Source organism: Bactrocera latifrons, unplaced genomic scaffold (assembly GCF_001853355.1).
Source record: "Bactrocera latifrons isolate USDA-ARS-PBARC rearing strain unplaced genomic scaffold, ASM185335v1 scaffold_300, whole genome shotgun sequence".
NCBI classification, from domain to species: Eukaryota; Metazoa; Arthropoda; class Insecta; order Diptera; family Tephritidae; genus Bactrocera; species Bactrocera latifrons.
In genome coordinates this window covers 289,918-314,772 of record NW_017536631.1, presented here as the reverse complement: position 1 = coordinate 314,772, position 24,855 = coordinate 289,918, and the positions used below count along the sequence as shown (strand labels likewise).

The 24,855-nt window shown below is 31.3% G+C and overlaps 3 protein-coding genes across 11 annotated transcripts; 1 reads left to right on the top strand and 2 right to left on the bottom strand.

The window, feature by feature from the left end:
• Nucleotides 1-753: 753 nt before the first annotated feature.
• Nucleotides 754-3,166, top strand: LOC108970583 (UDP-xylose and UDP-N-acetylglucosamine transporter). 2 transcript variants are annotated; one of them, XM_018936052.1, is made up of 6 exons: nt 754-866; nt 1,510-1,605; nt 1,686-1,902; nt 1,976-2,107; nt 2,382-2,561; nt 2,620-3,166. In XM_018936052.1, the coding sequence occupies exons 2-6, from the start codon at nt 1,523-1,525 to the stop codon at nt 3,025-3,027; spliced, it is 1,020 nt and encodes a 339-aa protein (XP_018791597.1). In that variant the 5' UTR covers nt 754-866; nt 1,510-1,522; the 3' UTR covers nt 3,028-3,166. The 2 variants fall into 2 exon arrangements, with proteins under 2 accessions (XP_018791597.1, XP_018791598.1); XM_018936053.1 differs by lacking the exon at nt 754-866 and adding an exon at nt 987-1,170.
• Nucleotides 3,164-10,870, bottom strand: LOC108970582 (calcium-transporting ATPase sarcoplasmic/endoplasmic reticulum type). Of its 6 annotated transcripts, none has more exons than XM_018936050.1 (9): nt 8,376-8,493; nt 8,291-8,308; nt 8,150-8,232; nt 5,853-8,024; nt 5,678-5,793; nt 5,381-5,617; nt 5,204-5,321; nt 5,001-5,118; nt 3,164-3,385 (listed from the first exon to the last, which is right to left on the bottom strand). In XM_018936050.1, exons 1-9 carry the CDS (start codon nt 8,491-8,493, stop codon nt 3,357-3,359), a joined length of 3,009 nt encoding a protein of 1,002 aa, XP_018791595.1. In that variant the 3' UTR covers nt 3,164-3,356. The 6 variants fall into 6 exon arrangements, with proteins under 6 accessions (XP_018791595.1, XP_018791596.1, XP_018791594.1 ...); XM_018936051.1 differs by lacking the exon at nt 3,164-3,385 and adding an exon at nt 3,560-3,852; XM_018936046.1 differs by lacking the exon at nt 3,164-3,385 and adding an exon at nt 10,730-10,870 and having other exon boundaries at nt 4,918-5,118; nt 8,376-8,521.
• Nucleotides 10,871-15,108: 4,238 nt separating this feature from the next.
• On the bottom strand, nt 15,109-24,062 carry LOC108970575 (histone-lysine N-methyltransferase trr). Of its 3 annotated transcripts, none has more exons than XM_018936034.1 (9): nt 23,835-24,062; nt 20,351-23,421; nt 18,428-19,633; nt 17,352-18,138; nt 16,722-17,186; nt 16,070-16,656; nt 15,872-16,001; nt 15,456-15,638; nt 15,109-15,393 (listed from the first exon to the last, which is right to left on the bottom strand). In XM_018936034.1, the coding sequence occupies exons 2-9, from the start codon at nt 23,362-23,364 to the stop codon at nt 15,301-15,303; spliced, it is 6,465 nt and encodes a 2,154-aa protein (XP_018791579.1). In that variant the 5' UTR covers nt 23,365-23,421; nt 23,835-24,062; the 3' UTR covers nt 15,109-15,300. The 3 variants fall into 3 exon arrangements, with proteins under 3 accessions (XP_018791579.1, XP_018791580.1, XP_018791581.1); XM_018936035.1 differs by having other exon boundaries at nt 18,428-19,609; XM_018936036.1 differs by having other exon boundaries at nt 15,301-15,393; nt 15,464-15,638.
• Between the last annotated feature and the right edge of the window lie 793 nt (nt 24,063-24,855).

The following is a 24,855-nucleotide window of genomic DNA, read 5'->3' as shown; positions in this document are numbered from 1 at the left end:
ACATTTACTTGCGCATTTGAAACATGTTAATGCAAGTTTGCAATGCACAAGAATTTCGTGCATTTAGCTGAATTTACCAAATATGAGTAGGCAACACTTTTCAAAAATGGCCGATTTTTGCTATTTTTTGACAGATGTCGCTTGAAGTATGCTGCCTTTTTTGCGTTTACAGCAACAGAGATAAGCAGTTTTATATTGCTAATTAAATAATGTGCAAGTATATTAACAAAAACGAGTTTTAATATTTTTAGATGGCAGAAAATAAATAACGCACAGTTTGTAATCAATTTTTCCAATAATCTTAAATTTTTTGCACACTTTCTACGCATTTTAATCAATTATTGCTTTTAATTTCACTATTATCTTTTGACTTAGTTAATAATAACCGAATTTTTTCGTTAAATTTATATTGATTTTCCAAAAATACCAAAATTTCTATTAATAATTTATCTTATTCATTTTTACTTCACTTTTTTTTTAACAAATAAAAAAATTTCACTATCAGCTGTCTAAATGCACAAGTCTGCCGTCTGTTACCAAGAAATGCGCAAGAAATTAATGCACAAAGAATGTCCGAATACAGAGAAGGTTCTACCTACATGCTCTGTGAAATATGAAACGACAATCTGTTACGTAGAATTTCATTAGAATTAAACGAAAATTAAAAATCTTTGCTTTTTTATTAAATAAACACCCACATTATTAACAAAATATGGCATCCATGCGAATGAAAAAGATAATAAGATGAATCCCCAAAATTTTTCTTATTAAAATTATTTAATTTCTTTTACTTCAGGTGCGACGTGGACGAATACATTCTGATTTTAAATATTTTACTCTTCTTTTTAAATAGTTTATTTCAACTAGTAAGTTATATAATATTTACTAAAGCTCTTGTAAAAAAATTACTACATATATAATTTGAGATATGTGGGTTAGGAATACGTTTCAGTAACTTTGTTTTTCAATTATTACAGAGATGAATATATAAATAATTTAAATGAAAATTGAGGTGTTGTGGCGGTCAAATTGATGAATGCATTGTTTGAGACATGCTTCACAAGTTGCATGATGAGTTTAATATCAATAATATTTTAAAGGGCGACAAACAAAATTGTCGGCGGACGGTTGTTAAGTTGTTGTAGTCGTTATCTAAATCCCGGTTGAGCGGTAAGGTTCAAGTTGTAAGGTGATTCGTTGCACGTAGGATGTATTTTAAAACCTGACAGCTAGTGCTCATTTTTTTAGATATAAAAAAAAAATTATATTTATTTAAAAAAAATAAGAATTGCTTTGGAGGAACCGGCCCACTTATCACATTTTTATCTAGTTGCTGATAGTAGCAGTACACGTATTTTACTCTAATTCGGTCCTTTATAAGAGCTCTGTTTTGAAATTTTGTTCAAATCTTATATCTCAAAATTTTAACCACTAGATAGCATTTCAGATTTGCATATGTACTTTATTTAATAAGTAAACGTGAAGGTTTAATAATCACTTCCTTTTCAGATTAAAAAAAAAAATGAATATCAAAGCACTTACGGCTGTAATATGCGTTTTTGTGGGATGCTGCAGCAATGTTGTATTTCTAGAGTATCTTGTAAAGTAAGTTTACATCAGTACACTTTTATATTTTTGATAACCTTATTTTAATAATTGACCTAACAACTAATCTTTACTTTCAGAGAAGATCCCGGAGCTGGGAATCTTATAACATTTTCACAGTTTCAGTTTATTGCTCTTGAAGGGTTAGTACATATAATTGCGTCTCGCGATTTCGTGCCGAAAATACCTCTGCGTAATTACTCCCTTCTTGTGATTCTGTTTTTTGTAACAAGTGTGGCCAACAACTTTGCGTTTGACTTCAATATACCAATGCCTTTACATATGATATTTAGGGCTGTAAGTAAATTTTTAATAGCCTAAGATCTAATAAATACCATACCAATATTGATTTACGCTTAAAATGTTGCAGGGATCACTTATTGCTAACATGATAATGGGAATAATTATTTTGAAAAAGAATTATGTTTTCTCGAAGTATTTATCCGTTTTCATGATAACCGCTGGAATTGTGTTGTGTACAATTATTTCTGGAAGTAGTGTGGTAAGTGTAAATAATTTTTTCATATGAGACCCTATATCATACATATCGATGTAAAGTCGGTATGGAGTAGATAGTAAGGCAAAATTAGTTTACTGTCTAAAATGTTTTTGTATTCCCATTTGGAAAAATTACCTCCTTTATTGGATCTATTCGCGTGAAACGTAAATCGAGTTTACTATTACTTCATATCCGACCTAAGGTACTTTTTCGTATGAACACCGTTTTTTTAATAATTTACTACCAGATTATAAGAATTAAACWTTTTGTTATTTAGAAAAATGCCACTGTCAAACCAACAGAGGCCCTGGATGTTGGATATTCCGACTTCTTTATATGGACTCTTGGGATAGGTTTACTCTCCATTGCTCTTTTTATATCTGCATATATGGGCATTTGTCAGGAAACTCTGTACAAGAAATTCGGCAAACATCCTCAAGAGGCTCTCTTCTTTACGGTAAAGTTGATACAGACAAAAAAAAAGTCACTTAGTCATTATTATTGTTCTTTTACAGCACCTGATTCCCTTACCCGGTTTCATTTTCATATACAAAAACATTTGGGAACATTTCAGTATTGCTACTGATAGTGAACCAATGGCATTACCAATCATTTCTATGATTGGGTTTAATGTTGAAATTCCTCAAATGATATTTTATTTAATGTGCAACGTTATTACGCAGTATCTTTGTATAAGATCGGTATATATTTTAACAACTGAATGTGCTTCATTAACAGTTACGCTTGTCGTAACATTGAGGAAGTTTGTATCATTGCTTTTTTCTATTATATATTTTAAAAATCCGTTTACAATTTACCATTGGATTGGTACGGGACTGGTTTTTTTCGGTACGATAATCTTTACTGAAGTAGTTCCTCGAATTTCTGAGCATATTCAACTTAGGAAACATAAAAAAGAATAAATCAACAAATGGGGTTTGTTGCGTTCTTAAAAATCCGTATATATAATATATATATAATGTAAATAGGTTTTCTGTTTGGTAACGAATTTAATATAATTTGTGTATATGCTTGGATAAAATAAAAATTCAATAGATGTAATTGGTTGTTGTACGTTTTTTTATTGCACAATCCACGAGAATCACATTGCTAATTTTAAACAAAATCATTTTTTTAATTTTTTTTAATATCTTAAGGATATTAGTATTTTTATTTTCAACTTGTAGACTAAGATGTGTGTAGCATTCCGCTTTTTTTGTGAGTGGATTTGAAAACATTGGTCATCTCCTGCTTACCATTTATCGATAATGACGTCAGGAACTAAAATTAATTATTTTTCAGATTAATAAATAAATAAAAATGCGTAAATGTGAAATATATGGCAAAAGCATATCAGATTTCACATCAAAAATCTCAAATATTGTTTAAAGCCTCGGAAAATGTCTTGAATGGGAAGCTGTAAATAGAACTTAACGGTATAAGTAAACTTCAGTGTAATTTTTTGGGCATTTGATATTTGGGTGTCGTTTAAATCGTGGCGTCTTACATAATAAAATTAATTAATATTTTACAAAACAATGTTTAATGCAAAGGGATATTTATTAAACCATAGCAAGGCATCTTTATAAATGGTCAGGAATCATAGATAGTGGGTAATGTATGGTTTTCATCCGTGATTGTTGGAGGACCGGTTAAGCAGATTGCATCACATATGAATTTGTCATTGTTCTTTTTCTTTTTTGAAATATTATACAGCAGACTCTTTTTTTAGTGGAACGTGGGGTTGACTAAAAAGTGGAATTGAAAAATTTTGATTTATTTTGGTTGGTATTATGTTCGGTATTTTAATTTGGGCAAGCAGCAGAGGCACATACAGAAATTGCGCACTTTTTGTTAAGACAGCATGGCACCTGAAAATTACAAAACTTAAAACGCCCTCAATGCAGCAAAAACAAAAAAAAAAAAATGCTTTCAGGAAATTATTCGTAAGTCTAACTTATGAACCGGGTTATTGTATTCCAATTTAAGATTGTAAAAAATATAAAGTATTTGCAATTCAGTCATTTGATCTTGTGTTAATGTTACCATAATTTCAGCCTTATTGGTAAGAGTTTCAAACAACGACAAATTATCGTTCGAGAGCAAACCAGAAATGGACTTTTGAGCATCGAATAATTCAGCGTAACAAAAATGGTTATTAAAAAAAATATCATGTATCATAATAGAAACACAAATTTATTAGTATAAGTACATTGCTATTTAATCGGTAGAAATTTTGATTTGAACTTTGAGAACGATTTGCTCAAGTATTGTAATTTAATTCACTTTAATAAAAAAAAATCCTTAATAATAAAATATTGCATGTTCATGCCGTTTTAAATAAATAATTTTGTATGACTCCATCAGACTATTAAAATGCGAAGTACATAAATCAATCGAAACATTTGAATATTTTGTACTTTCATAACTTTATATTTGGAGATTCCTGGTTTTGGCTTTATTGAAATTTTTTAGAATATTTTGCCTCAATTTATCAGTTTCCCAACTAAGTAACTTTGTGAACTTGTCATACATTTAATTATTGCAATTTAATCTGGAGTATTTTCCCTAATGATCTTWAAAAATTAGTAAACACTGTAGGCATTACTATATTGTTATTGGTTTAATTACCTTAAAATAATTAAAAATAACATTCTCCAAGCTCCTAATTTCAGCAGCGTAATGCTAAAGCATTAAAGTTTAAATATATATGTATATGTCATATGGAAATTAGTATAGAATTTTAATTAAATAGTTATTTTATCTAATTTTTCTAGAATTATGTATGTATGTAAGTTATTTAAACCAACTATTTAAAGCGTCATTGCATACAAGAGGCCAAAGAAAACGGCCCACATCAAAACAATCCCATGCATTTTTAGAATTGGGCTCTCACCGTCAGTAATCTTTCTAGCAACGAACTTCAGCGTTTCATCTAATAAAACTACAGGAATTGAAAATTTCATCACAGTTAGCCACTCTTCCCCTGACAATGGGGTCACTTGGAAAACGGTCTTAAGAAAAGGAGAAAACAAAAAATAAATATATATATATATATATATATATATATATTCAGAATACTTTATACTTAACACTTACAGAAAGGACTTCCACATAAAGGATAACAAAATGAAGTGTGAAGGAAAGAGCCATTGAACCAATTAGCCACATATTGCACCATGGGGGCATAGTAATAAGGGACTGATTTTCTGAAAGGCTGCGTAAGAAAGAATTGGGTAGTAATTATTAGTTGTATATATTGGTTTTGTTTGTTACCTGTTCATAGCGTTCAACATTTCAATTGTAACAAGCACGGATAAAGCCATGGTCATTGCATGGGGATCACTGAATATCTTACAGTCTACTCCTTTAAAGTCATCTCCTGTACCAGTACAAGACAAATGATGTGTCAGTTGCCAGTAGGTTAAGTGAGGGCCTGTCTCAGCAAAGATGAACCACCAAGCTGCAGCACCAACTGTGGCAGCACCAACATAACCACCAATAGCCATGTATCTATAAGTAGATTATTATTTTTAATACATTGACAATACATATGAATACTTAAATATATACCGGAAGAACAACCATCCAGAAATAAGACCTTCGTCGGCTTTGCGTGGAGGTTTCTCCATAATATCCAAGTCAGGGGGATTGAATCCGAGAGCAGTTGCGGGAAGACCGTCTGTTACCTGTATACATGGCTTAATTAGTAATTCCTTCAATTTGCAAATTTTTGAATATTACTTACCAAATTAACCCATAATAGTTGTACTGGAATCAAAGCTTCGGGTAATCCTAAAGCAGCGGTTAAGAAGATAGACACAACCTCGCCAATATTTGAAGAAATAAGGTAACGAATAAATTGCTTCATGTTATTATAAATAGCACGACCTTCTTCAACAGCAGATACGATGGATGAGAAGTTATCATCAGCCAACACCATCTCGGCGGCCGATTTCGCTACAGCAGTACCTGAACCCATTGCAATACCAATTTCAGCTTTCTTAAGAGCAGGGGCATCATTGACACCATCACCAGTCATAGCAGAAATTTCATTCATGCTTTGTAGATATTCAACAATTTTTGACTTGTGTTGTGGCTCTACGCGAGAAAAGAGCCGGGCGCGGCCACAAGCCGCTTTTTGCTCGGCGGGTGAAAGATCATCAAATTCACGACCGGAATATGATTTATTAGCAGTGTCTTCGTCTTCACCGAAAACACCGATGCGACGACAAATTGCTTCAGCGGTTGCCTTGTTATCACCAGTGATTACAATTACTCGGATGCCTGCTGCTCGGCAACGTACAATAGAATCGAAAACTTCTTTACGTGGAGGATCCAACATACCCACAACACCAACAAATGTTAAGTTTATTTCATATTGATAGAATTTGGTGGAATCTCCCAAATCCATTTCATCTGGCCGCATAGGACTATCCGCTACAGCTAAAGCAAGACAACGCAAAGTATCTCGTCCAGTACCATACTGTCCAGTCAAAGCCAAAATTTTGCTCTTAAGTGTTGAAGTCAGTGGCACTTTGCTTGTTCCAACACGCGCATGTGTACAACGTTCCAAAACACCTTCGGGCGCACCTTTTACAAATAATTTTGGACCAGTTCCCAATCGGGATGCTTTCAGTGGTGTACAGTATGAAGACATTGATTTACGGTCACGGGAGAACTCGAGAGTGAATTCCTTTTTCCACTTCGTTTCGATTTCTTGACGCACAACAATAGCGGCGGAACGACGATCGAGGCCAGTCTTATTGACACTGAACGGATTCAATTTTTCAGCAAGTACAATTAAAGCCGTTTCTGTGGCTTCACCAACCTTCTCGAAACATTGTTTGAACTCGTTGTAATCGATTGCGGAATCATTACACATAATACAAATAGTAGCTAACTCCTGAAGGGCTTCATATTCTGAAGCTTTTACCCGTTGGCCTCCCAAGAAGAGCTCACCCAAAGGTTCGTATGTTGATCCAGTCAGTTCAAATTCTAGGAAGCTACTATCGCTACCTTCAACCTTTTCAAAAATAAACATTCTTGATACCGACATTTGGTTTGTTGTTAAGGTGCCAGTCTTATCTGAGCAAATCACGGATGTACAACCTAATGTTTCAACAGATGGCAATGAACGAACAATAGCATTTTTTTTCGCCATCCGGCGGGTTCCCAATGCCAAACAAGTTGTAATTACAGCTGGTAAACCCTCTGGAATAGCAGCAACAGCCAATGCTACAGCAATCTTGAAGTAGTATATAGCACCTTTTATCCATGAACCGCCATGAGCGGGATCATTGAAATGACCAATATTTATTGCCCAAACAGCAACACAAATAATAGAAATCACTTTTGACAGCTGCTCGCCAAATTCGTCCAATTTTTGTTGTAACGGAGTTTTAATTTCCTCTGTCTCTGACATTTCTGTGCGAATTTTGCCAATCGCTGTATTTAAACCCGTACCAATGACCACGCCTCGAGCTTTACCAGCTGCCACATTTGTACCCGAAAATAATATATTCTTTTTATCCTGGTTAACGGCGCGTGGATCAGGAATAGGATCTGTGTGTTTTATAACAGACACTGATTCACCAGTCAAAATTGATTGATCGATTCGTAAAGTAGTGGAGTAGATATGAGTTAGTCGAATATCAGCAGGAATTTTATCTCCAACGGACACTTCAACTATATCTCCAGGAACAATTTCCTTCGCTCTAATTTTCTGAATTCCAGATTTATCTTGACGAACTACTTTACCCATTTCTGGCTCATATTCTTTGAGGGCCTCGATTGCAGACTCAGCATTTCGTTCTTGCCATACACCTACGACGGCATTTGCTATCAAAATTAAAAGAATAACTAAAGGTTCTACAAATGCTGTGAATGTATCCTCGTGCTCTTCAAATAAAGCTAAGACCTGAAAAAGTATGAAATCAAATTTTATAGTGCAGTCAAATAATTGAAATTATCCATTTCAAAATATATATATATTTGAGCATACATATACATGCACAAATTATAGATGAATTAAAAAAAACTTACAAAAGAAATTATAGCGGCCAATAACAGAATTTTCACAAGAAGATCGTCAAATTGTTCTAAAACAAGTTGCCAAATAGTTTTTCCTGCAAAAAATAATTTTTTGTTAATTTATTTATTTTTCCAGTAGAATACTTCAAATACCTTCCTCCGTAGGCAGCTCTGAAAGAGAAAGAGTAGAGCAATTAATAAATTTAACAAACAAATTTAAGCATAATATAAATATTACCATTTGGACCATATTTTTTTTGATTGGCTTTAACTTGTTCCAAAGTAAGTCCGCGTTCAGAGTCTGTGCCAAAAAAGTTCAAGGCTTGTTCGACGGTTTTAGCGTGGCCGTCTTCCATTGTTACTGATTATCGACGCGCAGGAATTCTGTAGAATTAGTATACAATTTTAAATTAATTTTATATTGCATATATGTAAACAGTTTTGTAGCATTATATGACATTTTTTAATGAGAAATGAGAAGAATAACGCATTGACTTGTTAAAAAGTATTGCAGACAATTAATCTTTGCAGAATTTGATATCTTACTTTTTAGAATTATTATATAGATACTTCGAGTGGATAAAAACCATTTTTAATAAGCATTGGAATTTTACACTGCAGGCTACCCATTGCAATTCTTCTTTTTATATGGGGTTGTTCTTACTTACTTCATTAAATGAATGTATTTATGTACTGGTCAAAACATATAAAATATTAACTAAATTTATTTGATGGAAAAATTATGACRTTTGGAATTGATCATTTGATTTCACTGTATTTGAATGACGTGGACTTTTTATCGAAAATGTCGAATTAAGGAAATACTAATTCTGGACTGTTGTGCCATTCATTTCATATATGCAGTATGAAAAAATTTAACAATTTATATATTTTCACATTCTTTGTTATGTTATCGAAATTTTAAGGGCCAGTTATATATATTATTACATGATTTAATGCAATAAAGAATACTTAAATACATAGATAATTTTAGAACGAAACGTTTGTCTCAATTTATTGTAATAAAATAATATTAGTGATCACGTTTTGAGCATTAATTCCACAWAAAATGACTTTAAGTCCAATATGAGAGTTTTTGAGCATACGTACATATTTTTCTAAATTATATCCAAATTGCATTTACTTGGTTAGATCAGGAGGTAGTCAGCTGCACTCCTATTTTTTGACAAATTCCCAGCAGCCAGAAAACGACACTTTGAACTATGTACATTTACTAAATACCCTTAAATACTTTAGTTTTAATTAAAATGTTATAAATTGTATTATTTTATGTGCTACTTTAGTAATTGAGAAATATTAAAAAAAAAGACAAGCGCGATGGTGAATAATGGTGTAGAACGCAACGTTATACGATATGGAGGAAGCATGGCCTGACAGCTGGCTTTTGAAGTGTTGCCAGTTAATAAAAATTCATTGCAAAACACTCAGAAAAAAATGCATGTGATTGAAAGTCACAAAATTTTAAAATTACAAATAAAACATCAAAATGGTATCCCAAATGATCGAAAAATTTAAATAATTATTATTTAAATTAAGTAAATTTATGGTTTGCTATTTAATATTTAAGAACCCGAAAAAAAAGATACTAAGTAAAATTACGAATTTTAAATCTATTCTATTTTAATATACTTACATACATTCTTCACAATACCTTGAAGTGTACGAGTATATGTGAATGGATGCATATATATATATGTTAATATACACATATATATTTTTACGGCGGGCATACATACTCATTTGTATGTACATATATACGTTCATTTCATGCAAGTAAGAATATGCAAAATGGTTTATTTCATTAAGGAACCAAATATATTAAAAATAATATTTAGCTACATAATAAGATGATAAGGGAAAAATTTATAGATTTACTCAGTGAGAAATATATGTATGTTTATTTCCAAAATTTGAGTAACCGCTGAATGTACATAATCTTAGCCAGTCTAATCGTCAATACTATTAAAAATTAACATATATTTTATCATCAGGGTTTAAGGTAAATTATTTCAATGCTAAGAGTATGAATATGGTATATTCAGTATTTGAATATTGCGCAAACTCCATAGATGCCTTGGTAAATATGAAGATAGTCGAATTATAATGTATGCACGGATATAATATATAATACATGTATGTATGTATGCTAATGTGAGTATCCACAGGCATTATCACCGTTGCCCAGGAGACTGTCACATGGTCTGTTCCAATTCGTTTCAATGCTTAGTATTCTAAAAATAATTAATTTTATAATAGATTTAGAAATACATCTTTTCTTGACATATATCATTACGAAAAGCTTTTGTTGACTTCATTTCGAAGAATTTTGTTAAATTTTTAACCTCGTCATAGATTTGCAGGTTGCTTAGATATGATTGCTTGAAAAATAACTATTTTACACTTTACACTTTTTCAAAATCACAAGAAACTGGTTTAACTCTTAACTTGAAATAACTATTTCTTTATTTTTCGATACATTTAAAACTGAAAAAAAAACTTATTTACGGATTTATCGTAACAAATAGCACATCAAATTTTCAATAAATTACTTCCAATTTTTAAAAAACTTACACAAATTTTTTACTCGGCGTCAATAATGAAAATTTTTAATTTTTCTTATTGCGAAACAATGTTTAGCCCAGCCGAAAATAAGAGCTAAGGAAAGATCGCGCTTTTGAAACGATCGACGGCGACTGAATAAAATGAGAACAAATGCGTGATGAGAGTGCCTTTCAAAATTACAGAAATCTTTGATTTTGGCAAAATTCCCAAACAGACAGACTCTCTATCACCCGGGAAAATACTTTTGGCACATAAAATTTTCTAAACAATCTCATTTCATATATGATATTTATCACAAAAAAAAAAATGTAAATGTGTTTTATATTCTCAATATTACTGTGGTATGAATTTAATAATTAATACGATTTTTTAAATATACATGCATTATATCGTTACCTGAAATGCAAAATAACGTATCATCTAAAAATTCGAAATTTACGCTTCACTACTTCAAATTAAATACATAATACTACATATGTTCAACATTTCCAGGTTCTGCTCTCAGATATAAACCAGTTTTTACCACTATTAAAATTTTGTTAACTCATGTTCCATTTTATTTTGTGTTTCATTCATGCCACTCAAAATTTCTGAAAATTTTGTTACGTTATTTCGTATTTCAAATGATATGTAATTGCAATCTGTAACAATTAATTAATAAATGATTGGCATATTCGAATTTCGCAATTCTCACAAAATAATTTATAATGTGCAAATAGTATGACTTCATAATATTTTATGAAAATAAAAATATAATTTTAAAATGTTCATTATACATCAGTTTGCAAAACACATTTTAAATTTTTATTTTGTATGCCGTTATTTGTTTGACATTTTTTTAAATTTATTGGCAGTGGTTTAATATATAATTCGTTTCCAGAAAAGTATTTTTGAACGCTTTCTCGACCTAAGTCATGAGAAGATGATGGTGGCTTTTGTTGGATACTTGACAGCTGATTTGAAAGCGAACAGTATGTCTCAGTTTGTACCGCCCTCGATACAACATATTTTAAAGAAGAGTTGTAGCAAATGTCAATAAAGAATAATAAGGATCCCATAACTGATAATGTTCCCAGAACTAGCGCATTTATTTGAATATCATCTGGTATGTACTCCAAAGTCCCAAACACTAAACAAGCTGAAATATATATTTATATATTGATTTTAAATAAGTTTAATCAACAGCAAAATTTCATAAAATTCCAAATTTGAAAATTTATATTACTGAAAACATTAGTTATTTGAGAAAATGTGCTGAGTGGGTACAATTACATTCGAATTTTTTGGTCATCCGAAAGCCAAGACGAAACTATCGGCTCAGTGCTGTTGTTCCCAGCTATGTCGAAAGTCTTTGTAGTAGGATAACAATGTCGTAAAAAAATTTAACCTTATACTTTTGCTAATTTGCAGAATTTTTTTGTCTGTTATAGTTTAATATAGAAAGATAAATTAAGCTCACCTTGAGTCACGAAAAATATTGTTCCGCAGTACAGCAATGTTTTCTCACACATTTCAAATTTATTTGCTTTGATTCTGAAAAAATATATATGACATGTATAAGTATATAAATATAATTTTTTTTTGAAAATGGTTCCACTATTCAAAAAACTACTACTAAGTTCAGTGTGGCCTGACTATCGACATATAATCTGAGGTAATTATACACTCAGTATTTGTAAGTTATAAAATTTATACTTTTTGAAACGTATTTGTATAAAATTCAAATCAAAAAGTTTCACTGTATTCCCAATTTTAAAATATACGTATTGAATTAGTATGTATGTATATAGCATATTATTAAAAAAATTGTTTCGGAGTAATGCGAAATAATGAAATAAAAAGTTGAAGCTATTACCTTGACAACAAAAAAACCCCAGCTATGAAAGTGTATCCACCATAAACTATAATGCTGAAGTCGTTTCCAGCCTGAGACCAATTTAAGTTATTAAGTAAGCTCCATTCAGTTGATAATTTTTGGTTTCTTTTAAAAACTTGCTCACCTTGGCTGTCTGTGATTTTTTTTGCGATTAAAGCAGCAAAAGATATTACCTTAAATTAAAAGAATTATAAAACAACCTGATGCTTAATTTGCGTGACAATACTTAATATTCAACTATGTAATGTAGATAACTATGTACATACTTTTATGCGGGAGGCAATAAACTCTCACGAAAACTTAGATGTATGTATGCATTATGTATAGTATATTGTATAAATATATAATGCACCTTAATATGACAAACCATGAGGTGCATCGTGTGCAATTATTGGTTTTCGAAAGGTTATTACACATTTCGAAACTACATATGTACACACAGATTTACAAAAAAATACATATTCACCTTTAAAACCAATAATAGATGTGTGCAATTATAAAGTCTTAGATTTTTTAAAATTCTTATGATTTTCTTGTCTAGATATTATATGTATATGAATTTATAAGTACACGCTTATGTATACATTATTACGTATTCACATATGTATGTATATATTGGTTTGGTGTTTAAAGAGGTTTACTACATAGGTTTTCATCTTCAAATACATAAACCTTGGTATCTTTTGTTTCGTCAACTCTTATTAAAAAATTAATCAATTTCAATAATGAACAAGCACACTGTGCACGTACTTTAATAAATAATACTAATTATTATCACCGTAATGCGAAATTAATTTAGTTAAGTTCAATACACAAACTAACACTTTATACATTTAAATGTTTTACTTACTAATTCTAAAAATCCAAGCAATGTTGAAAACGAAAACCAACTCATTCTTTCGACTTTATCGTTTAATATTACAATCAAGAATGGTGTAGTAAAAGCTTGGCTTAAAAGTTTTGTCTTAAACAATAGAATTATATGTACATGCATGCATTTGTGTAATGTATTCACGTAGTTTTTATACTGTTGTTTAATGTCAAAAAGTTAGAAGTTAAAAAAACATATGTATGTATGTACGTCCGCATGATTTCTATAGGTATGCACATATTAAGAATACTCAGACCCATTAAAGGGATAACTGCTTACCCAAGTGCCCAAAATGTAAAAAAAAGTATTTATTATTCTAATATTTGGCGTATGATGACATTAACATCAATGCATGTATTTTTGAGTTATATACATACGTACCTTCTACATATAGTATTTTTTATTGTAGCTCAACACGCATTAATCGCCAACTGGGATATTTAAATGAACACATGTTTAAATACATATAAGTTTACCTAATATGCATTATGCAAGATGCTAGGTACACTAAATATAAATATAGACATAGTATGTTTGTACATAAAAATGTAAGTACATATAGTATATCTAAATATGAAATAAAATATCTACAAAGGAATAATATATACTGTTTTGTAGTCCACACAATATATGTGTTTATGTAGATGTGTGATTGCAGATAAGTATACAACTTTGCGAAATTTTTCGGGGAACTTAGAAAGATATAATCTTAAATTGTTAGCATGAGGATGTGGGTCGCATATTCAAAGCGGCTCATTTCGCAGCAAAAATGTTTAGTAAGAAAGTCTACATTATTGTATGTAAACTTTTTTGAATAATACAGAAAAAAAGATATAAATAATTTTACATGACAAGGCAAAGAATGCACACATTTCGCTAACATTTAGTATTGTTCATTAGTTGTTGTAAATAAACAGACCTAACATGAAAAAATCTCAGCTGATATACCATACAAATATATGTGTACAAATAAAATTATTATAGGAAAGATTAACAAAGATAAGTATTTCAATTGTTTAAGCCTAAAATATAAATTTTATAATTTCATGTCATGTAAATTTAAGGACATTTTTTGTATATCCCAAATCACATATCACCAGAAATTTAAAAACAATAAAAAATACGATATTGTACACTTTCGAGAGTTTGCCATAAGTTAGGGGATAAATTTTGTTTAGATATATTTCTTAATGCTTTAGTCATATAGTAAAAGTTGGGGAAATATAAAAAAAAATCGAGCAACATTTACGCTAAGATTGACAACACAGGACTTACAGCAGTTTTTAATAAAGTGATGAGATTACCTGATTTATATATTTTAAAAGCTTTGGCCCCTACTTTCTGTTAAAACGGATTATGGAAGAATGTCAATAAACAGATGTGCTAACTTATATCAATATATCTATATTTTTACTCAAGTTATCGGTTGTACGGAAGTGCGGACATGTGTATGTGGTAGAATAAATTATTATTTCTGAACATGGCCCTGTTTCTACATCTTTAAATTGTTTAATGCTTTTCGGAAACACTATAGTATAAAGTGTGCAAATTTTTTTAAAAATATCTTTTTTGTTTTGTAGACGAAAGTATTTTTTATATTTCAAAAATCGACGGTTTATATCATATAAATAATAATCGTGATTATTCTGCAAATACAAAATTCCAAGCAACTTTAATTTATTATATATAATGTTACAAGATTACAGATAACTATTTAGGGTACTAAATACCCCAGCTTATAACTAACTATAAGTATTTTTTTATAATTGTAATTCATACAACATTGATATGGGTTTTCTTAATATAGTTTACTTCATATTTGTATATAGCTGCTTAATTCATCCATTTTCTGCAATTAGGAGAACCACACATGCAAGATATCTTATGAGCATCGTCTTCAATGTCAAATTTATAATCATAAGACAGCTAAAAATATGTATATAATTAGACAAAATAAATCCCTTACATTTTATTATAAAAGAAACTACCTCTTCACCTCTGTTAATCCTTCGCTTAGCAAATATTATTATCCTAAGTTCACGATCAACATCAACAGTCTCAGTTACACAGTTAGGATTGCAAGCATGATTTATATAACGCGCTAATCCTCCAGACAAGGTAGCATCGACGACTCTATCTTCATCCAGACGAAACATATATATTCCTCGGTTCTATTTAATAAACAAAATGTTTTTTGTTAAACTAAAGAAAATTTAAGGAAATTTTACTCTAGGTCAAAGTTGGGATATTTTTAATAGCTAGATAAACACAAATATACGAATATTAAAAAATTTTAATAGAGTTTTTTTTAATATATATTATATTGCAGCAGTAAAAGTATATAAGTTCTCTGTTTATTCCTAGTACAACAATCATTGAATCTAATAAAGACATATTTAAATACCTTTGCTTCATATTGCTTCTCTCTAATTTCTGACACTTCGGTGCGAATAACTTCCCCAATATATTCAATTATCATAGTATGCTTTTCTATATCACGCGCAGCATATAAACCAAGCCCTTGTATTTTTGATCTGAAATCAATATTATCAAAGTCATATCAGATATATACATATGTGAATATGTGATAATTAGTATTTACCTCGCCAAGTATACATTATTTCTCCATTCCTGTTTCATTTTTTTATATTGAGAACTTTTCGAATGGACAAATTGCTTACTATAGGGGCATGCTATTTCACCTGCAATAGATGTTGTAGAATTTGCCATACGTTGATTTGCAGCTGAGCCAGTTCTTTGGGTATGAGGCTTTCTCCAAGCAACAATTTGTCGCTGCTTTGGCTCGGTGCGTGCAGAACCACTTGGATTTATTGCAAGAGGCAACTCTAACAGTGGATTCCTCCCATATTTAAAACGATAGTTTGTTAGTGTTTCTATACCCGGTAAACTCTCTATAATACGAACTACAGAGGGCTCTGTTAATCCAAACAGATCTTCGCCAGAAATAAATTGAGGGAATAGTTGCACAACTTTATTGTTTTTACGCATTAATGCAATGGGGGTCAAAATTTGTTTCCAAACCGCATTTGGAGAGTAATCACGCAACTCGATTTCGCTTCCAGGCTCCTGCACTTGAATGCGGAATTCAGGGCGACCAGCAGATTCATTTATTGAGCATACATATCGACAACGTCGATTCGGCCTTTTCATCGACCAATAAAATCGAATCTAGAAATAATGTTTTAATACAATTTCATAATCTATTTTACTCAAACTGTAACTGTTGTACTTACTACTTTGTATCCTACAGGATATATATGATCTATGGTGTGAAATGCTTCTAACTGATGAGGAAGTAATTGGCCAATATTTAAAAAAATTAAGGTACCAACTCGAAGTAAGTTTGTTAATTCTGAGTGATGCATTACAGTCGCCACTTGCCTATTTTCGTCTCTTTCAACAAATACACGTCTATGAACGGTAAGACATGACAATTCATTTTCTTTTTCTAATCGATTTGCATGCTGCTGACAATGTATGGTTTTGTTTTTATAGAAAACACAATGCTCTCTTATTGCACATGGTAAATGAAAAACTTGATTGCAACGATTTTTAAAACAGCGTACTGTCGCACCGAGTTGTTGACATCCGCTACACAATTGATTAAGGCCCATCTGTAAAGCTGCGGGAAAGTTCATAAGGCCACCACTTATAGTCTCATACACTTCGCTGGACCATAGAGCACAGTTTAAATGTACCTATAATGATGGAGAATTATTATAAATAAATATTATTGTTTGGCTTTTGTTTTATATTATTTTCGGTAAATATACTTTGTCTACTACTGCAAAGTAAATAAAACCAAAAGTCCAGCACGCAGATATGTTCATATATGTATATATTGATGAGTAATTAATACGTACCCATTTGTCTATATCAAAATTGAGTAGCCGCGATGGTCCATTGGGTACGCCGTCGCCTCGTTGATAACAAAAAACACACTCACGTATATCTTCAATGGAACTATTTAAGATACAACCAGCGAATCCATTTTGATCGTTATTTTCTTCCACACATATTTCACCGCCTTTCGTAACACTTCCAGAAATACGACTAATTCTTTGATTTGATTCTTTAAAACAGTTAGCATTGTAGTGTTTGTAAATGCAACTTTGAGAGATATTATTTTGATTAGCCAAAGATCTGTTCCCAGCTAGGTTCTCCTCGCAAAGCTTTTGTTCAGAAGTTATTTGTGCATCATCAATGTTTGATTTTACATTTGAGCTAAGAGACTTATGAGGATTATTGAAATGTTCGTAACAATATTTGTCACAGAACTGCAAGGTCATTGGCGATAAATCTGGAGACAAGGTAGAAGGGCGGATTTCTTCCATATCACAAAAAGGTACTTTAAAAGATTTAATTCTTGAATCTGAAATTGAGGCACCACAATTATAGCAAATTTTTTTTCTACCACAAATAACATCTTGCTGTAAACTTATTTGACTTTTAGTTGTCAATTTAATGTTATTCTTTGGTATAAAGTCATGAGATAAATTAAATGTAGGCTTATCAATTATTTTATACATTGTCGGTGTTGGTATATGTAACAGATTCGCCAAATCTTTAAGTACCCCAAATATATTATTAACAGCAGATAATTGAATGGATAATGTAACCACTCGGTTGTGGCTTTCGTCACGTTTCGTCCTGAAAATGAAATTTCTTGTTATCAACTTATTAATAATGCATATTACAGACATTCATTTTAAATTATTTTGGAGACATAGGCAACTAAAGTTATTTGCAGAGATAGAAAGTAGGTATGATAATGGCTAAGCATACCCATAAATTAAATAAAAAACTATAAGATCTGGATGTTGCGGCATTGATTATGCCTTTTAAAACATTGGTGAAAAATCATCAAACTAAAATGTGTCTTTAGGAGAATATGGTAAATAAAATTGAAATATTTTGAAGAAAAAATATAACAAGTTACCTGATATCAGTTCCAGTATGTAAAATCTGGTTAGCATTTTCAATGCCGTCAATTTGCTTTACCGCTTTTACGAGGCAACCTTTTTTTATATTAAATGTTGAGTCGATAAATGGGATGCCTGGTGACATTCGGTCCACATAATGCTCATTGTTTTTATTCATAACAACTAAACCGGGATAAATAAGTTGCTGTAGTGAAAGCATATTGAATTTTTCTCCAATCGTATTTACTATGTCGACACTATTGATACTACAGTTAGTTACAATATCTGACGACTCAATGTTGCGTTCTTTCATAATACTCCATACTCTCAAGTATCTGTCGCTGTAATTATTTCGCATATTTGATGAGAATTCCTGGTCATAGAAATCATTTTGTATTGTAGACAACTTTTTATCTTTATTGTTTTCTGACGAAAGAAATGACTCCGTATCGTATATAGTACTTGCATTGGAATGATGCGCGTTTCCATACTCCCCTAAAAGCGGAGGTGTTTGCGAAAGATCGCCATTCTCTTTACTACTTACTCCACGAGGAAGATTGCTGCTTAACCCATATGCATTGCAAACGAGAAAATTTCTATTTAATAAAGGTTCCAATACTTGCAACGGTTTCATTTGTTTTAGATGGGTCATTAAATTATCAATGAAATTGTCATAGTCTTCTTCGATTTTGGAAAGTTTTCTTGACCTTTTTTTTGGTCCAGGTACGTTTGTAGCAGAGTTAACTGCGTTCGCATTACTGTCCTTACCACTTAGCAACAATCTGCGTTGCTTTTGGTATTCTCTTTTCCGTTTTTTTCTTGACTCAATGTCTTTATCTACAGCTATTGTCTTCTGATCGATAGAWACAATATTGGTGGAATCATTGCATTCAGACATTAAATTCTTTTCTTTTAAATTACTTTTATTGTCCAATTTTAAATTAACTTGGGTATTCGAATTTTGTGTCTCGTTATCATATATCGATGGCACTTTTGACTTCGCAGATGCATCTAATAGATTATTCACATTAGATTTAGTTCTTATATTTTCGATCTTTTCCGCATTTTCTGATGGGTCCGTCAAAGCCGGAAAAGATGATACAAAACTGGAAAAATGTTCAACGTTTGTCTCTTCTTTCCGCTCAGAGTTAGATGTGAAAATGGTTGACACATCACTGCCCAAAGTTTGTTTATTTATGCTGCCAGAGCAAATGGTTGAGGTCCTTATTTTTTTTCAAAAATTTTAGATATATATTATTAAAGCTTAATATACATATGTACATAAATAATTTATCTCAAATTTAATAATTTACAGAAGTATTCTTTTTTGAAATAAATAAAGTTATACCATTTAAAAAAAGTACATCGATATTAAGGAATTTTCGAAGTATATCAATTAAATCCAAAACAAATTACAATTATTAAGGTATCGAAAACTTATTTATATTAATAAAAATAGAATTATAGAATACGTAACACGTTTCTGTTTTTTAAGTGTCTTTCAAATGTAATTTTTATATTCAATTTAAAATATACAATATATTGTACAAATATGTATAAAATTCATTATTAAGAAGGTATATAAAAAGAAATGTGTTTCATATAGAATTCCTTTTCATTAATTATACTGTTTATTATATTTCTTGGTTTAGTTGATTTAAAAATTCATCTATCTGTTTTGTTTAATTTATAAATTTTACAAAAATGTAATGGTTGCCTTGAATAGGTAAATATAAAGGATAAATGTCTGTTCACGCACCAATGATTTGTTAAATGTGATAGATGAAACACTTGTTAACAACAATACTATATGCCTGGGTAAAATTGCTCTATGCTCTGATATAGTCTGGTAGCAACGATATACATAATTCTAGGTAACATAAGTATATACATTTCAAAGGCCTTGGCCAAAACTAGGTCGTAGTAACCTTTTTACTTACGTTTTATTTGAGGGACAAATATTTCCCAGTGAATTTCCTTCTTTCGCCTCGTTTCCATTGCATTCTTTTGGCTGTGTATTATGTGAGTAGTTTTGTTTGGATGTATTACTGGTATCATTTTTCTCACACACAAGGTCCTGTCCAGTAACTGTTAATTTAGAGCGACACGGATCGTCTATTGGGAATGGGCTAATGTTTGGGTTGGAGACAAACGACGTTTCCTTTGAAATTACTTGAACACACTTTATTTTTCCGTCATTTTGAGATACCGTTACTTCATTGTTGATTTTATTTAGTAAATCTTCTTGAGTGCCAGATTTCTGTGATTTCGGAATTTCACTTTGAACCGATGCTGCAGTTGTCGCAGGGACAGGAGGTATAACGGGACGAGCCAACTGCGCCTCCAGGGAACTAACTAAACCCAAACTAGGAGCACGAACATTAATTACTTTTCTGGCAGATAATACTTGACTACAAACAGATGCAGGTGTTGTGTTCGTAACTGGGTTAAGCATATTTGTAGATATGGACGTGTGTATATTTAGATGTTGTGAACTACTCGAATTTTGAAGAAGTTTCTTAAGCAGAACATTGTTGGAATCCTCTGATTTAGGAACAGTTATAGGAGACTTGTTAAGTTCAATGTTTCCATGCTTGTCAAGATTTTTTATGGATTTTGCATCAACGTAGGAATGCGGATTATCAAGAGCTTCTTTTTTGTTCAAACTTTCAAAAACATCTGCACTGACCTCAGGATTTTCATATTTGTTGCGTTTTGTAGGTAAAATATCGACATTTTGTGAAATATTTTGACGATGCTCTTGTTCATGTACTTCAAGTGATTTACATCGCTTATCTATATGTTGGCCCAGTGAAGACAGCGTGTACGGTGTTACTTTGACTGTTTTACGAGGTAGTGGGCTCTGATCAGTTGAATTTAGTAAACTAGGAGGCTGTACTGCGACTGATATAACAGCAGATTTATTAATTGGACTTGTATCTTGTGAATGTTGTGAGTGATTTTGTGTCGATGCATTATTACTGGTATTAAAAGGCTGTACCGTATTTATTGAACTGACTGCTGATACATTAAGGGCACTTGAAACTGTTAAATTGATTTTTTTTATCTTCTGATCGATTAAGTTAGCGTTTCTAACCGAATTAGACACTATAGTCGCTTTCGATTGTTGGTTGGTGTTATTTTTCGATAAAACTAACGAAATATTTTTTGGAATCGAAATTATGGATGAAGAATTTAATTTTCCACATAAATTATTCAGATTTGCTTGCTTTGTACTATGGAATTCTGTCTGTACATTATTATCTGACACACCTGTTGAAACGGATACGCAAGTGGTTGTAGCTGATGTTGTAATTAATTGAGGGACATTTTGTCTAATTATACTAACAGCTGGATAAATATTTGTGTTTCCTTGTTGCTCCGTATTCTTTGACAGTGGCGTCAGTAAAGGTAAGATATTTACATTTGGATTTAAAACTTTTTTAATAGTAGCCGCTGTTTTATTTAGGGGAATTTCATCAGTGACTGGAGATACTATCTTCAGTGAATTTTGTATGGAACCTAAAGTTTTTGATATATTGGAGTCACTGATAGATGTTTCTACTTTTTCATTTGTAAAATCCATTTTGTCCATGGCTGCATTACTGTCAGTTACACTTGATCCATCTTCTAAATTGATATTATTATGTAATATTCCTCCGGAATCTGTTTTGAAATTAATTTTTTTTGAACTCGATTGATTGAGAGCTATATTTGGTTTAGCTTTTGATACGGCAATGGTAACAAGTCCTGAATTAGACTGCGAATTTGTTGCTACTGAACACTGAAGTTGTGGTAGTTTCTTACCAAAAACTTTAGTTTGAACCAATTTAGTTGTTGACACTGGTTTAATTTGAAGTTGTGAAAGGGATACTATAGTTGGATGACTACCTTTATACCCTTGCTTTGTAGTCAGAATTTTGCTGAAATTTATTTGCGTTTGAGAAGAGAGTTGTTGTGAAGACGTTTGCGTATTCGCTTGGGATTGCTTCTGAATCTCGGAAGAACCCGAGTTGCTTTGATGTACATGTTGGGAAGAATTTAGAGGCTTTAATAGTGGAACAGATATTGTGGTATTTCCAATTGAAACTTTTGCTGTAGTTTGTGTAACCTCCGAAGCCAGTTTTTTACTTGTCGTCATTACTTGCTGATTCTTCAAATTTGGAGAAATATTCCTTCTATTCAATATTGTTGCATTTTGTGGTAAGCCGGCGGATATTGTACTTGCAGTGGTTATACGAGTATAAGTCACTGTACTTGGTCGCATAATATTTCCACCTGAAGCTACCACACGAGATAGCGATCCAGAATGACTATTATCAGAACTTAAAGGCAATTGCTGTATTGGCTTTTGTTCCTGTATAGATGACAACATGACAACATCAAATTCATTAGTATTTATTTCTTGATTTAAAGGCAATATGCCTACATCAGCTGTTTGCGTTTGTCCAGAACATTTTGAATTTAACTCTTTTCGTCCCGTTATGTTAGTATTAAGCAGAGTGTTACTTGTTTCAGGTATAGGCTTATTTCTGGTGCTTTTATCACAATCTTTGTCAACAATATAGTCTGCTGCACTGGACGAAATAACCACAAAGTCTTCTGAATTACGTGGACTCGATGGTGATGGGATAGTTATATTTCGGATGTTATTAAAAGCTAATTTCCCTTTGTCCCCAGATACTTCACCATCTTGATTTGGAAAATTTTGAAAAGTTTTTACCACAGATTCTTTTTTGAAACTCTTCTTTGTATGTTCGTCCTTGGTGCTCTCATTCACTGGTTTCTTAATTAAAATACCATCAGTATTCCAAACAGTATTATCTAATTTAATTTTCTTCGTGGAACTTATACTTATCTCTGTTGAATTATTCCGTTTCACTGAAGTAGTATTATTGCCTTGGAAGTTATGTTTTGGATTTTCAGAATTTCCAATATTTTTTATTTGATTCATGATTTTTTGTTACACTTTACTATTTATGAGTCAAAATATTTATGAATAATAAGAAATCTGTAAATATACAAATAATTAATTAGCTGTTTGTAGAGAAGGCAGTTTAATAGACATTTTGAATAAATAGACTACATAGTAACGATCGCAACACTAAATATTTTCAGTTATTTATATATATTATATTTATTAGAATCAAAAGATTGTGTCGCTGTTACTTACAGCTGTATAAATGAWGAAAATTTAAATGAAAAACTGCGGGCGAGTACAATTTGCAAAATAAACATTTTTCTTCATATGATAATACTTCAGTATATAAATCCCATTGAATAAAAACTGTTATTGACAATGCAACAATAAATAATGCATAACAATTCTTGTTCAAAAAGAACATTTTATAAACAAATAATTATCTTATTATAAAATTGAACATTAAAATTTTAAAGTAAATACCTACTAAAATGCGAACATACCTTCTGGCTCTGCGACCTTTATTTGAAAAAAAAAAAAAACACTACACAAAACATACAAACTCTTCCTTACAATCCATTCTTGAATAATATGCTATGACAATATCGTTGAATCCTGCACATACAATTAAACAAGTAACAATATTCACTTCCAGCATTCACAAATAGTGAACTAAATAGATTTACTTTATTGTCTTCTAGCTTTAATTCTTAAAACTTCTTTGATACTGCTTTACATGAAAAATATTAAAGTTGTTTTAATAGAGAAACGGCTTGGGAAAGGGAACACAACAGAGCGTCTTTTCAAAAGGGATAGGGAGCAGAGAGAATATAGAGAAGGTTCACCGCGTTGCCAAATTTACCATATTTCATATTTTGGAGGGGTACTCTTTTCTATTAGTGGATTTCACCACAAAAGCAGGGGTACTCTTTTCTATTAGCGGATTTCACCAATATTTAACGGAAGCAACAAAAAATAGCTAAATTGAGCATTTTCAATGATAATTGTTAATAATAATTAAATAATAATAATTCATTAATAATGATATTGCATGTAAGCGTATAAAAAGATAAGCAAACGAGTAACATACATCTGTAATAGCAATATATATTTCAGAGCATAATTTTCATTCAATGCTCAGCTCGGTTCACTCATCTCTGTTAAAATTTCTCTTTCTCAGCCGTAAGTGGTGAAATCCACTAATAGGATTTTGTTAGCTCTTGACAGTTCACACGCCTGTCCGCAATTGAACCTTCTCTATATTACACGTTCTCTGCTTCATGATTGCGAAAATGACATTTTAAATATTATAAATGTCAAAATCTGTTATTTAGATAATTATAATTGCCAGAATGATTTAAATCAGCTGATGCGTTATTACAAGACTGCTACATTTATTTATAAATCACTAAGATCTTCTCAGATAAAATTTATGAAATATCGGACAACGTATTTTTGTAGCTTTATTATAAGGTTTTCATATTACGAAAAAACCTTTTGATCTTGCGGCCCGAAACGGTTTTG